This window comes from Streptopelia decaocto, assembly GCF_964273445.1.
Source record: "Streptopelia decaocto genome assembly, chromosome: 6".
Lineage (NCBI taxonomy): Eukaryota > Metazoa > Chordata > Aves > Columbiformes > Columbidae > Streptopelia > Streptopelia decaocto.
In genome coordinates, this window is record NC_138660.1 from 1430384 (window position 1) to 1444020 (window position 13637).

A 13637-nucleotide genomic window follows, 5' to 3' on the forward strand; every position below is an offset into this window, starting at 1 on the left:
CTGGTGTGGGTACTGCTGGGTTGGGCCGTACCAACGTCTCCCCAGCCTGCTCAGCCAGGCAACGCTTTGCACCGCTCTTTGCATCACAGCTTGGTTTTTTTTTTCCATTTTAAGCAAGTCAAAGCAATCTCCTGAAATGTGTTTTTATTATTCTGTGTTTTCCCCACACTGAGGTGACCACCTTTCTATTTCTGCATCTCCCCATCAGGCAGAGGCCCTGGGGTGGGATGCAGGCAGCGGACGCCCCTGGCTCTGCTACCCAGGGATGCTGAGCTGAACGGCAGCTTTTTGGGTGGCAAACCTGCCTCCTGCAGACCTGCTGCTGCCTGATAAGCCTCGTTTTGTTTGTTTGTTTTCAGTGTGTATTTTCTTGGCTTCATCCCTGTGCCAGGAAGACTCCAGAAGACAACGCAGTGTTTCCATAATTCCAGTAGCGCAGTCGCTGTTTTTTCCTGGGGTGTTTGTGAAGTACCCGGGGGGTCCGAACAGGTGAGGTTGTCAGGGGAGCTGCTCCCAGCTCAGCCCTCAGTGTCCCATCCCTGCTGCGGTGATGAAATGCACATTTTGTCACTGGAGAAACAGACATCCCATAGATCACAAGAGTAATTATTCTTTTTTTCCCTGAGGATCTAATGAGTGGTTATGCGTTTGGCAGTATGTAACGATCCTCTTGCAAATGCTTTTGTTAATTAAATGGGCGCCCTTCCAGCACAGAAGTGGTTGTTCAATACCCTTTGGGATGCGCTGGGAGATGGGGATGCGAGCGGCTCCTTGGCTCAGCAGGGCTTGGAGAGCACCAGAAGGCTCCATGGTGCCTTGTGCTTCATTTTCTAAAAGGACATTGTACCTCTCTGAGCTACATCGTGACTCAGCTGCAAAAATAAAAGCTACGAAGTCTTTGCAGAGGGCTGGGGGTGAAGACAGCAATGTTTTCCCCTTGGTCCAAAGGGAGCGGAGGGAAAATTAGGGATGTACAGAGTTCCCACAGTCCCTGGCTTCTGCCTGCACCCCTGGGCAGGCACCAGACGGTCCCAAATCCTGCTCTGGCCAGACCTCCTGTTGGAACAAGTCACCTTCTCCAGGTAAAAAGCAGATTCCAGAAGTCCTGAAATGGTATATTCTTTTAAGTAGCGCTGTAGGCTGTAATAGTAACTGAGCGGCGGAGGAAGTGCTGACGCAAGGGGTTTTGCTGCATCACGCTCCCTGAAGAGGAGCCCGGCAGCGGGAAAAGGCAACGATAAAATTAATTGGGCTGAAGATCATTTCTTAGTAATCTGCTGCACTTCAGCAAATGACATTGTTCTGGGTGACGTGATCATTCTCCCCCATGACTAATTCCAGCAGATGCCTCCCATTATTTTGGGAGCGCCGGTCAATGAGAAGAGTTTTCTCTCCAACGCAGGGGGTGAGATCTTGTGCCCATGTTGCCGAATGCGGCTGATGGGATTTGTACCCCGTGCCACTCACCTTCATAATTAGAAATGTCGCTGCTAAATGAAAGAATCTCAGGAGAAGGTGACATTTTCATAATGTGTGTTATTCAGTGGTTTACAGTAACTAGTGACTGATGGAAACCCTCAGGTTTTATGTAGTTTATTCAGCTTCTGCCCCAGCGCAGGTCCCCGTGCTGCTCGGGGCAGGTGGGACGTTGGCCAAAGGGGTATTTGCTGGAAGAAAGTTTTGCCAATGAGTCTCCTGTAGCTCTTTATTCTGACCCTCTGCCAGCTCATCTCAAAGAATTAGAAGTTATTGCATGATAATTAGTCATCCATCTGCTATAGCGCGGCCCGGAAAAGGGCAGAACGGAGTTGTGTGTTATTCAGCATCCCAGACTGAGTCCTTAGCAACATATTTCTTCATATAAGTTAATTTAGAGTTTTAAGCTGTTACAAGTGATGCTTGGGCGATATTTGACGTGTATGGATGACGGAGTCATATACATAATTGCCTAAAATCTGCTGTTTGATAAGCACAATAAGTTGGAAGAATACAGCTTGGGCTGAGCTTTATTTGGAATGCATTTATTGATCGAGTTATGCAAAACACCTGGGAAAAAATCTGCATTTTCTGTATGCACAGTGTGTATGGCAAGATGGAAAACCTCTCGTTTGCCACGAGCCACCAGCCTCAGCGCATTTCTCTAGCTCTTCGCCTTCCTTTTAACTATTTTAGAGAATTATCCAACCGCTGCTCAAGGGGAGGATGTGCGGGGCTGATGCTGCTTCCCTCAAAAACCCCTGAAATACAACAGAAATGGGAAAAGTATTGAGCAACTGGTGGGCAGGTGCTCTGTGGTGTCCCTGAGCCTGGCCCGGGCTCCGGGCCCCACTGCTGCTGCTGGGGATGCTCCATTGCCCCATAACCGGGATACACCAGGGGCTCCAGCCCCACCTGGGGGGGAACATATAAAAGGAAAACCTCTTGTACTGTGCAATGGAGCTTCATACAGCTCTAAGTGTTTTAATCATGTTTAATCCTGTTCAGTGTATCACAGTACATTAAAATAATGGTCGTTTCTGGAGCCTATCTTGTAAGCCGCTGGCTTTCAGTCAGCTGAGAAATGGAATAGATAACATGGAAAAATTAAATTACCTGGTTTGGAGTGGGGGTGAGGGCAGCTAATGGGGCCATCAGCAATCTGGCGGGGATGTTTTCCGTCTGCAGGGATAAGTGACTCATTAACTGAATTGGGTGCCTGGTAGGTCACATCCCTGTTGTAAGACACAGGGAGCTCTGGGGCTCGGTTTCAGTATTGATTCTTTCACATTACATTAGGCGACAATTTACTTAACATTGTGTAGCGCTGGTTACAACCGTCCCAAAGCTCTTTGGTAGCGGGCGGCTCTCCCGGTGCCCAAGGGCTGTACCAGGGGTGCTGTGGCTCTTGGCAGTGGGTTGGGAGCGAGATGGGAGTTTGTCCATCAGTTCCTCATGAGCAGATCTCTGTATGATATATGGATTGAAACAAAAAAAAAGAGAGGGGGGAATTCTGAGACTTAGTGTGTTTAGGAAGTTGTTTGGAAAAGGTAAATTTTCTCCTTTGGTGGTGTTTATTTAGAATAAAACATTTCTGCAGGGCAAGGCTGTAGCTGAGGGTCTCCGTGCTGGAGCGGAGCAGGAGCCCTCAGCAGTGCTGCCCGCAGGGAAAACGTCTCACACATCTGTCACCCTGCTGGCAGCTGCCTCCATTCTCATTAGAATTAAGCAAAGCTAGTGTATTTTTCATGCCGGTTTTGATTCGGTTATCGTTTCATCATATCCTGCAGAATCCATAATGTGAACACGGGGACGGTCCCTGCGGAGGAGCTGGGCAGCGTTGGCAGTTTTGCACAGCACGCGTCCCCAGGGCTGGGATGATGCTGTTGTATTTATCCTGGGCCTGAACGCACTACACATGTTCCCAGCAGCCTGGTGCCATTTGCCCGCGATGCTCTGCAGTGTCACAGTCCCGGTTCTGGTCCCTTTTTGGAGCCCGGCTGGTGTGTATGGGCTGGATCTGGTGTTAATAGCAGATCTCGTGTGCTCTCAGAGGCAGCCTGGGCTGGGCACTGCAGCCAGCCGGGCTGGAAACCCGCCAGAACGACGCCTTTTAACTAAAAAACGTATAATGGGAATTTTGATTAATCTTCCTCAACTGCGATTACAGATGCAAATTAAGTTTTTCATGTGAAACGAATGGAAACGTGATGACTGTTTGCTCGATAAGCGCGGTGCGTTTGTTCTGTGGCGCGTTTCCTCGCCAAGCTCCGAGCCTTCTTATCAAACATAAATGTTCCTTGTGGGTTTAGATACACCCTGAAAGAGCTACAAATCACTGCGGGGTTCACTGCTGCTGCGTCAGCCGGGACCGCTCCTCAGCTGAGCGGGTGAGCATCCCGCTGCAGCAAGACCTTGGCTGTTAATTGCAATTAATACCCCAGAAGTTCTTTAGGGAGATGCATCCTAACACCAGCTCACTCCTGGGCTCTTCTCGCCCTGCTCCTGGGTGGCAGCATGGCCAGTGTCCATATCAGCCCAGTTCAGGGAGAAGTAACTGAATGGCTGCAATCAGCAGTAATTAGCCCAGCAGGAGCCCTGTTTTCAAACAGCTGTTGAGCTGGAGTGAAATGGCTGAGTCGCTGTATTTATAACCAGAGCTTTTATGGCCCAATGAAAATTTTATTGGGACATAACACCGAATTTCCCTGAGCGCGTCCTGCTGTGCTGTGGAAGAATTATCGTGTGGAAGCCTGAAACTCCAGGATTTGTGACAGTAGATGAAGATCATTCTCATGAAGGCCAGTGCCCAAAACCTCCGTGATGGAGTTGGGAAAGGCAGCCGGGGTCAGGCTGCGAGGGCTGATCTGTTGGGTAGAACCAAGAGGGCAGTTTTGAGGTGGAAAAGCCCCAAGGCAGAGCTCTGCCCTCCCCAGACCCCGCTCCTGGAGCCGGATTCTGTCCTCACGGCCAGATGGGTTTTGGTGATTCTGTCGTCATGGCCAGATGGGTTTTTGGTGCTTCTGTGCAGCTTTCTGAAGTTTGGCTCATCCACTTACATTGCGTGCAAAGTCAAAACATCCAGGGTGATTAAAACTCTATCACGAATGCTGAAATGCTATTTTTAATGTGTCTCTAGCCTGGAAGAGGGGACTTTTCCTGTCCTGCAGCATCTCAGCGGTGCCCGGGGCTGCTCTGGCCACGGGTGCAGAGGGAAAGCTGCTGGGAAGAGGCAGCTACAGGGCGATTAAAAGATTGACAGAGCCTGCCAGAATTTATACGCAGCATATTGGTGCTACCAAAGATGCAGGCTTAGCTGCCAATCAGCTTAAATTTGATGAAATGAAGAAGGCACTAATTGATATTCGTCCAGTGAAACGCTCTGCTTGGGTAGAACGGCCTGGCAGTGTAATTGGTGCGAATGGCCTCTGACTGCGGCCATCAGGAAGCAACGTCTCCAGCCAGGCTTGGCATAAAGGTTCAAAGTTGCTTCACCAGAAGGTGAAATATAAAGGAAAAACAAATAAGTGCCGGGCGTGTTCGGGGTGAGCTGTGCCAAAGGGCCAGCAGCTTGGAATGTTTCATCTGCCCCGCACTGAAGGACTTGGGTTTATTTTTATGTTTTGGGCTGCGGACTCATATTATTCCCGCTGACTCAGCAGAGCTGAGCTGCTGCCCGGCCCTGCGGAGCCGGTGTCCCCGGCGCTGTCCCCTGCCTGTGGGGACCCCGGGGACCGGGTGTCCGTCACCGCTCAGCCGCACGGTCCCAGCTCCCGCGGGGCCTCCCAAGGGACCAGGCATGGTCTGAATGAAGTATTTTTGCTTTATGGAGGTTTCCATTCTGCTCGCTGCAGTGCTGCTCCTCATCCCGCCCCTGCGAGGTCCTGCGCAAAGAAACAGCCTGGTCAGGGTATTGAAATATGTACCTATGCAGGAGCCACAAACCATCTCCTGGCTTCTGCGCTTGCCGAGAGCATCCTACTCATCTGCCTTTGGCTCTTTATTTTGAACCCTGGGATGGATGTGGTGGCTCCTGGGGCAGGGGACAAGTGGGGTCACAAGAAAGGCAAGGCCAGCCTGGTCACGAGCATCTGTGTTAAACCAGATTTTCTTGATGGAGCGTTTTGAGCAAGTTGTTTAATGAGCGGTTGTCGTCTTCCTCAGGGGGAAATGCACATGTATGTCTTGGCAAAGAGCTGCGTCTGAAGCGGTTTGGTGGCACCGGGGTGCCACTGGGAGCCTGGCCGGGGGCTCATGCTGAGCCCAAGCTGCCCCAGAACCATCCTCACCACGGCTGTCACGTACCTCTGGTTTTATAAGCTCGGGATTTTCACAATACAGAATTATGTTATTCTAATGTTTTAGTCTAGAAGTGATTATCTTGTTCATGGAAAAGAACTAAATCCTGTGTTTAAATACATATTTCTCTGGCAGAGTCTGTAGCGCCCCTGAAGCTAAGCGGCTTGAGTTAATATGCTGTGCGGGATGTGCTGGTGCAGAATGAGACTGTCCCTTTGCATCCCTCCCTGGGTGCACACCCGAGGGTGTGGGCAGCAGTGGCAGTGGGGACAGTGACCAGGACCTGGGGGATGGTGCCCGGGCACGTCCCCAGGACCCAGTGACGCTGCTCGGCTGGCAGAGCCAGCTGCTCACTGCAGCGGGGGCTCCTCAGGCCTCTACAGCGAGATGGAAAAATAAATGTTATTTCTTGAAATATCTGTGCCCAACAAGAGGGTGGTGTATGTCCATCAGACACAAACGTAATCCCGGTTTTGTCAGTCTTGCTTTGATCTCTGAAAGGCAAAGCTGGGCTCTAAAAGCTGAGCTTAGCCTGCTGGGCTGTCAAGGCAGAGCCCCGAGTGCCACCACCATACTCCAGCTGCATCCCCCAGGCCCATGGGGACAAGGGGATGTCCTGGATGAGCTCCTGTCATGGGGCATCTTGGTGTCACCACCCCGCCGGCATGTGCCCCTGTACGACGCACTTTTCTGAAGATGTAGCAGCATTTATTTGGGATCTGTAATCCTAGCTCACTGCTTCCCCGTCTGAAACTCTCAAAGCTGTATTTAATGTCTGCCATGGAGCCTTGCAGCGGTTGGTTCAGCTGGTTCTTTCCGACTTCCACCCCATGGATCAGCCCTCCCTCTCTCCAGACCTCGCACCAAGGGCTCCGTCTGCCCCGACGGGAGTTTGCTTCTCCGTCATATGATTAACTGTTAATCATCTTTTGGAAAAACATCACAAAATACCTTCCTTTGCTATAATGCTTTCCATCCTTAAAGAAATGCGCTGTATAAATTAGATCAAGGAGCTGCCAGGAGCTTGTCAGGAGCGGTGGGTGGCCTTGGCTGGCTGCCCCCCCACGCAGCCGCTCGCACACCCCTTGGTGGTGTGGACGGGGGAGAAAACTGCACCGGGCCCCTGCTGCACAGGAGGAGATCAGGGGTTTGTCATCCCGAGCTCAGAACAGGTTTTTATCGCCACGTCGGCATCTCCAGCTTCCCCCTTAGTGCCGCCGCTCCTGCTCCCCCTTCACGTGGCGATGCTGGGGGGTTTCCAGCCCTGGGGCTGCTCCCACCCCAGGGACAGGGTCCTGGGCAAGAAGCAGGGAATGGGCACGGGACGCTTGGGGTGCCCCCACCTTCACCCCAGCACTCCTGGGAGCCAGAGGGCAGATGTACGGGGGGCATGGTGAACCCCACGGACCACTTCCCACCCCCGCAGGAAGGGACAGGGGGTCACCGCAGCCCTTGGCCACCCCCCGGCTCATCACTGTCACCCACGCACACCCCATGGGTGCCCTCTCCTGGGGGTCTGCACCCAGAAGTGCCCAGGGCTGCTCTGCTGGGGACAGTGACGGGCAGGGAGTCCTGGGAGGGGTCCAAACCGCCCCCATCCCCGCATCACCCTCCCCCAGCCCCAGGGCCTCGGGGCTGCCCCTGGGAGCGGTGACACACGGTGACACTCAGTGACAGCACTGGTGAGGAGCAGCGGGGAGCTGGGCTCCTGCTCTGGCTGCAGCCCCAGCCGCAGTGAGGGACCAGGGACAGGGACGCTTTTTGCTTCAGAGGTTTTGCGCTGCAGCGGATTCGGATGGCGATGCTGGGGGAGAAGGGATTAACCCCGGCACTGCTGCCAGCCTGGCTCTGCAGGCAGCTCCGCCTGCCAGAAACACAGGATTAATGTGTTAATGCTGTAGCAGAGCGATTTTTCTCCCCCCTCCCCCTTCTTTTTTTTTTTTTTCTTTCTTTCCATAATTAGCCCATTTTGCCATCGAATTGCTCCCCGCTACAAGAGATCCTCTCCCTGCTCAGCGATGCCGGCAGCAGCTATTTTTACAGCCGGCAGCTGCCAGCAGCGCCTGTGTTCGCTGTGAGCACAAAGGAGGCCGGGTCCCCGCTCCCCCGTTCCCCGTCCCCGCGGGGTCCTGCTGGGGGTCCCGGGAGCCCCCGCTGCCAGCCCGGCCATGGCGGGGATGTAGGGGCTGGTGCAGCCGGGCAGGGCAGAGCCGATGGCCATCGCTGCTCTGTAGGGACTGGCTGGCAAGTGGACGGTTCTCCAGCCGGCCAGGCTGCCGGCTCAGCACTTTGTGGTCCAGCGGCCGGGGCCAGCGCTTGCAGCATGTCTGCAGTGATTTAAACCCACGACCAGGAGCAAACCTGCAGCGGGAGAGAGCGGCAGCTGCTGCTGGCAGCTCGGCATGAAGGAACAGCTTCATCTTTGCTGAAAGCACCTGAGCGGATGGATGCTTTTGTCTGAGCAGCAGCAAATATCACAAGGGGAGAGCTGAGAGTGAGCTGAAACCTGCTCTTGTGCTTCCTTTTTCAAGTTCGGGGCTTCTCTCCTCCCGGCATCGCAGCTGAGACCCAGGAGACCCCCCTGCTGCTTCGGCTGCTTCTGTGAGGTCAAGGTTGGCAGGTCCCGGGCAGCAATTGGGACCGAACCCGGGGTGGCCGGGGGCTCCGGCTGCGACCTGGACGGTGACTGAGGCGGCACCGAGGGCGCGATGCAAGTGTCCATCGCCTGCACAGAGCACAACTTGAAGAGTCGCAATGGTGAAGACAGGCTCATCAGCAAGCAGAACACCACTACCCCCAACGTAGTGAATGCAGCCCGGGCCAAATTCCGGACGGTGGCGATTATCGCTCGCAGTTTGGGAACGTTCACCCCTCAGCACCACATCTCATTGAAAGAATCCACCGCCAAGCAAACGGGCATGAAATATAGGTATGGTCACGGTGTCGGTCTTTGTTCCCTTGTGGTGTAATAGCTCTGTACTTTGCTGCTGAAGGGTTGCCTGTCTGGGTGCAGCTGGCTTTGCAGAGGAGCTCTCTGCTCGGGTTATTAATAGATTTTTAAACTTGTGCATAGCTGAGTAGCATTTGGGTGCTCATGTTTTTGCAGGCATATGTATTTGTGACTTTATAAGAAACCCCACTTGCCTGGGCAGATTATATACAACACTGTGAATTTATGACAGTGGTGTTAAGATGGTTTCTATGAAGTGCTCAGTATAACTTACATTGGTACTAATGAGAAGAAAAATCAATTAGCAAAGCGTGTTTGAAGCTGGCCGGGAAAAGTTCATTTACAGCATGTTGTATGGAGCGAAAAGCAGCATCTGCCTTGGGTACCATTTCATCACGGTGACCGCGTACTGACTTTTCACCTGGTTCACTTAGCGGAGATGAGATCACAGCCAGTTTTGAGGGAAATGCAGTAAAAAAGAATGCAAGGGCATTCTTACCGAATGCCTCATGCATCTCCCAGATCTGTGTTCCAGCAGGAAAAACAATGAATGGCTGTGACTGCCAGCTGAAGTGCTTGGTGTGGGCAGCTGATGAGCTTCTGTCACACCTTCAGCTGAAAAAGATGAGGATTTCTGTGGCTTTGGCTGTTGGATTTGCCCATTCAGGATGTCCCTTTTGGCAGCGCAGGGGTGACATTATGGGGACGGGAGAAGGGCAGAGCCTGGGGGTATTCTGCACCTCCCCCTGCCCTGAGCACCCCAGTGCAGAGCCGGTGTGGGGTGTCCCCATGGGCAGGGTGTGGGGACAGTGCTGGGGGGCTCAGGGCTCTGGGAAACTTCAGCCCTGCTTGTTCCCAGGCGATGGAATAACACCCGGCATCCCTGCGGATAGGGGAGCAGCGTGGGACGGGGGGCAGCTTTGCAGTTACACTGATTTTTATGGTCCTCGGGAGCGATGCAAAGCCCGGCTGGTCTGAGCGCGGCGGCGTGGAATTCGAGCGTGCGTGGCTCAGGCAATTCTGTAGTTCTGAAAACTGCAATATGAACTCTCCAGGAACCGCAGAGATGGGGCGTACGGAAGCAGAGTGAATTGGGTGCTCAGATCTAGTTTGCTGCGGGTTGTTGGAAGGGCTGATCAATAGCACGGACCTTTGCTGGAGCGCAAGCCCGGCCTTCCCCGCTGCTTGTTCCCATCGTTGGGCCACGACCAACTTTTAGCAGGAGTGTTGGGTGCTCCCACCACTTGCTCCCCAGTGTGGTGTTGGCCAAAATGCTCATTAATGTGATTAATATCTCCTGGAGTGAGGTCCCAGCCCCCGGGGTGCTGGGGGGCTCCCGGGGTGGCGAGGACAGTATTTGGGGGTCCTGTCTGACTCTCAAAATCACTATAACTCATCCTTTAATGCGATCCCGGCGAAGCAGGGGCTGGTGGAGCGATGCCAGACGGGCCTCCCTGTGATCCCGCTCCCCTCCCGCAGCGCTGCCCAAGCCATTGCGCCTCCCTGCCTCAGTTTCCCCCGTGTGCACGTCTGTGGGAGATGTGTCTTTGATCAGGTCAATCAGAGATGTGATCTCTGTGGCTTCTGCTCATTAGGCTCACGGACACCGTGTGCTAATTGTCAGCAGTTATCTCTGCTGATTTCCCGCGGGGTCCCGGCACTATCAGCGCACCGACACGCCGGGTAATTACGATTCTGCGCTGCCCACATGGCACAAACGCTCCTGCAGCCTCCAAAGTTGGGCCTTTGTAAATCCTTTTGGGCTTATTTCTAGATAAGGTTTCATTACTGAGGGCTGGATTCCCTGGGGTGTTCAGCACAGCCCCCCCGGCTGCCCGGGGAATTACATCAGCAATGGCATCTCATCTGTGACAAGGCTGATGTTTTATCTTTATGACTAATCCCTGTTTCTGCTCCCAGATCTCTCCGTATCTCAGCCTGGTTTCTCCCGCAAGAGCAGAAGTGAAGGGGAATTTGGAGGAAGAGCTGAGCGAAGCTCCGGGCTCAGGCGCGGTGCTGCTGAGTTGGGATAACCTTTAGTGAGGCCAGACACCCACCACGGGCGATGGAGCCGGTGTTTGTGCTCATCCCTGAGCCTGCTCCCTCAGTCCAAGGAAAATCCAGCGCCTGGAGAAGCCAAAGGCGTTTCCCAATAATCCTGTGAAGTCCTCAGCTCCCTTACCTTTGGAGCTGAAGTCCTTCCCGATTCATTTTCTACTTGATTGACATCCCCAATGCTGAGCTGTACAGCGTGTGCTGCTTAGAATGACACACTAGCCAAGCTGCCCCTTGTTTTACACTGAAAATGCCGATAGCTGCTCCCCCATTGACCCCAAGGGATGCTGTAACCCCCAAGGGATGCTGTGACCCCCAAGGGATGCTGTAACCCCCAAGGGATGCTGTGACCTCCCCAGGGCTGTCCCGCAGCTCCCACATCACTCCTGGGACACCTCCCACCCCATCTCCCGATGCCGCTGGGCTTATGTAAAAAAGAGCGACGGTGACTACGGCTGTGATGGGGTGGGGGCGGGAGAGGACCCAGCTCGGGGGCTTTTCACCAAACGACGTAATTCTGGGCCCGTTCCAGCCCAGAGCCTCAACTGGAATATAAAAGACAAAGTTTAGAGGGATAACTACGTTCATCGGGGAACATCTGCAGATATTAGGGCTCAGGTGCGCTCCCGCGGTGTTCGTCTGAGCAAAACCTCAGCTTTGCATTTGCCCAACCTGGTTTCGCTGACTCCTTGCTGGTCGTGCCATCAGCCAGCTGGGACCTCCCCAGACGCCACCTCTGCTGTCACCGCTGGGGACAGCTCCGCTGCCGCTGACAAAACGGGGAGAGGGGCTGTTCCCTTTCAGCCCTTTTAGTACTCCACAGCCTGCCCAGATGCTCGGGGAGAATATTTGGGATCACTTCAAGTCTTCCCTTGCAGACGCTGTAGTTGCAGCTCTTGGCTCGGGGCATCGCAATCTGCCGCGCTGCTGCTGGGAACAAAGGAGGGATTTTTGCATCCCTCCGGTGTGGGGAATGGGAGGAGGGCTGGCAGGCTGATGCTACATCTCTTTTGGACCACCAGAACGTCACAGCCTTCTTCTCCCTCCCTAATTTGCTATTTTAAAAATGTATTTATTATCAGCCCAATTCAAGCTGTCTGTAGAGGGAATCCAGCCCTGATCCTGGCGTGCGAGGCTGTTCAGGACGTGCCACGGCTACCACAGAGAACAACTTCTCCAGCTGAGACTTGTACCAGCCGTGCTGCGCTCGTGCTATTCTGTGATTCTATGAGTCTATGATTCTATGAGTCTATGATTCTATGATTCTATGATCCTGGCAGCTTTGCCATCATGCAAGATACAGGGCAAAGCCAGGCCCAGAGCATCCCAGCTCCCCCAAGCCCGGTCCATGCCCAGGACGTGACAGGGAGCTCAGCTCCAGCTCCAGCTGCTGCGCTGCCGATTCGGGGCTGTCAGCAGTTCAAAAATAGCCTTTTGTGAGAGCTCTGCCCACACACAGGCACCAGGGACCCAATTTACAAAGCTCAACTATCTATTTGTGTTTGTAAATAATTGATGGTGGCAGCTTTGACCATTAACTCCAGTGCGAGCCTAAACAAAAGAATTTTATCTGCAGAGGCAATCCAGAGGAGTTAATAGTCTGAGCTCAAAATGTGGCCAGTGCAGAGCCCTGGGGCAAGGGGTGGAGGGGATGTGCACCGTCCCTCGGAGGGGACACCCATCCCTCCTGCCCAATGCGGGATCATAGAATCATAGAATCACAGAACAGTTTGGGATGAAGGGACGTTCCCAGCTCCCCCAGTGCCCCCCCTGCCATGACAGGGACATCTTCACCAGCTCAGGGTGCTCAGACCCCGTCCAGCCTGGCCTGGGATGTCTCCAGGGATGGTTCAGCCACCACCTCTCTGGCCAACCTGGGCCAGGCTCTCACCACCCTCAGGGCAACAATTCCTTCCTCATGTCCAGCCTGAATCTCCCTCCCTTAGTTTAAACCATCACCCCTTGTCCCATTGCTAGAGACCCTGCTAAAGAGTCTGTCCCCATCCTTCTCACATGCCTTGTAAGGCATTAGCAACAGGGGCGGAGCTGTCAGGAGGTAATTAAAGCCATAATTAAAGCTCGTGCCTGGAAACCTCGTCCCTTCTGGGTCAGGTCTGCGTGGGGACCTGCCCCGCTGCTGCAGGCGCTGTGTGGGAAATCACACTCCTTGCGGCCACTGCGTATTGGATGTGCAAGGGTTGTGTGCTATGCTTTGTATTTTGCAAGGTCTGGAGCAGCTTTACAACCCCAGAGCTTTCCCGGCCACCCAGGAGGTGCCACAGTGCTCAGACACAGGGGGTGCTCAGTGTGCACAGGGGTGCTCAGACAGAGAGGGTGCTCAGTGTGCACAGTGGTGCTCAGTGTGCACAGGGGTGCTCAGACAGAGGGCGTGCTCAGTGTGCACAGGGGGTGCTCAGTGTGCACAATGGTGCTCAGTGTGCACAGTGGTGCTCAGTGTGCACAATGGTGCTCAGTGTGCACAGGGGGTGCTCGGTGTGCACAGGGGGTGCTCGGTGTGCACAGGGATGCTCGGTGTGCACAGGGGGTGCTCGGTGTGCACAGGGGGTGCTCGGTGTGCACAGGGGTGCTCGGTGTGCACAGGGATGCTCGGTGTGCACAGGGGTGCTGAGTGTGCACAGGGATGCTCAGTGTGCACAGGGGTGCTGAGTGTGCACAGGGGTGCTCAGTATGCACAGGGGTCCAGAGGTGACCGAGCTGGCAGGACACGCAGAGCTGCTGCCTCTCTGTCCCCTCTCCCAGAGCGGGGGGCACGGCTGGGACCTGTGGGTTCCTGCACTTACAGCAGCCCCGGTACAGGGGGCCCTGGCTGATCCTTCTCTTGTTTGGGACTTTTTTG

At 54.1% G+C, this 13637-nt stretch overlaps 1 protein-coding gene across 2 annotated transcripts in view; it reads left to right on the forward strand.

The window, feature by feature from the left end:
* The window catches only part of KCNAB1 (potassium voltage-gated channel subfamily A regulatory beta subunit 1), a gene marked incomplete at its 5' end in the record, with an annotated part of 61590 nt that overhangs the window by 7999 nt on the left and 39954 nt on the right, over nucleotides 1-13637 (forward strand). The window contains one exon of one of the 2 annotated variants that reach the window (XM_082055741.1): nucleotides 8484-8704. The exons of the other annotated variant lie outside the window; for it this stretch is intronic. Coding sequence (XP_081911867.1) covers nucleotides 8484-8704 — 221 coding nt within the window. Of the gene's footprint in view, nucleotides 1-8483; nucleotides 8705-13637 lie in introns of those variants that run through there. 2 annotated transcript variants of the gene reach the window in all.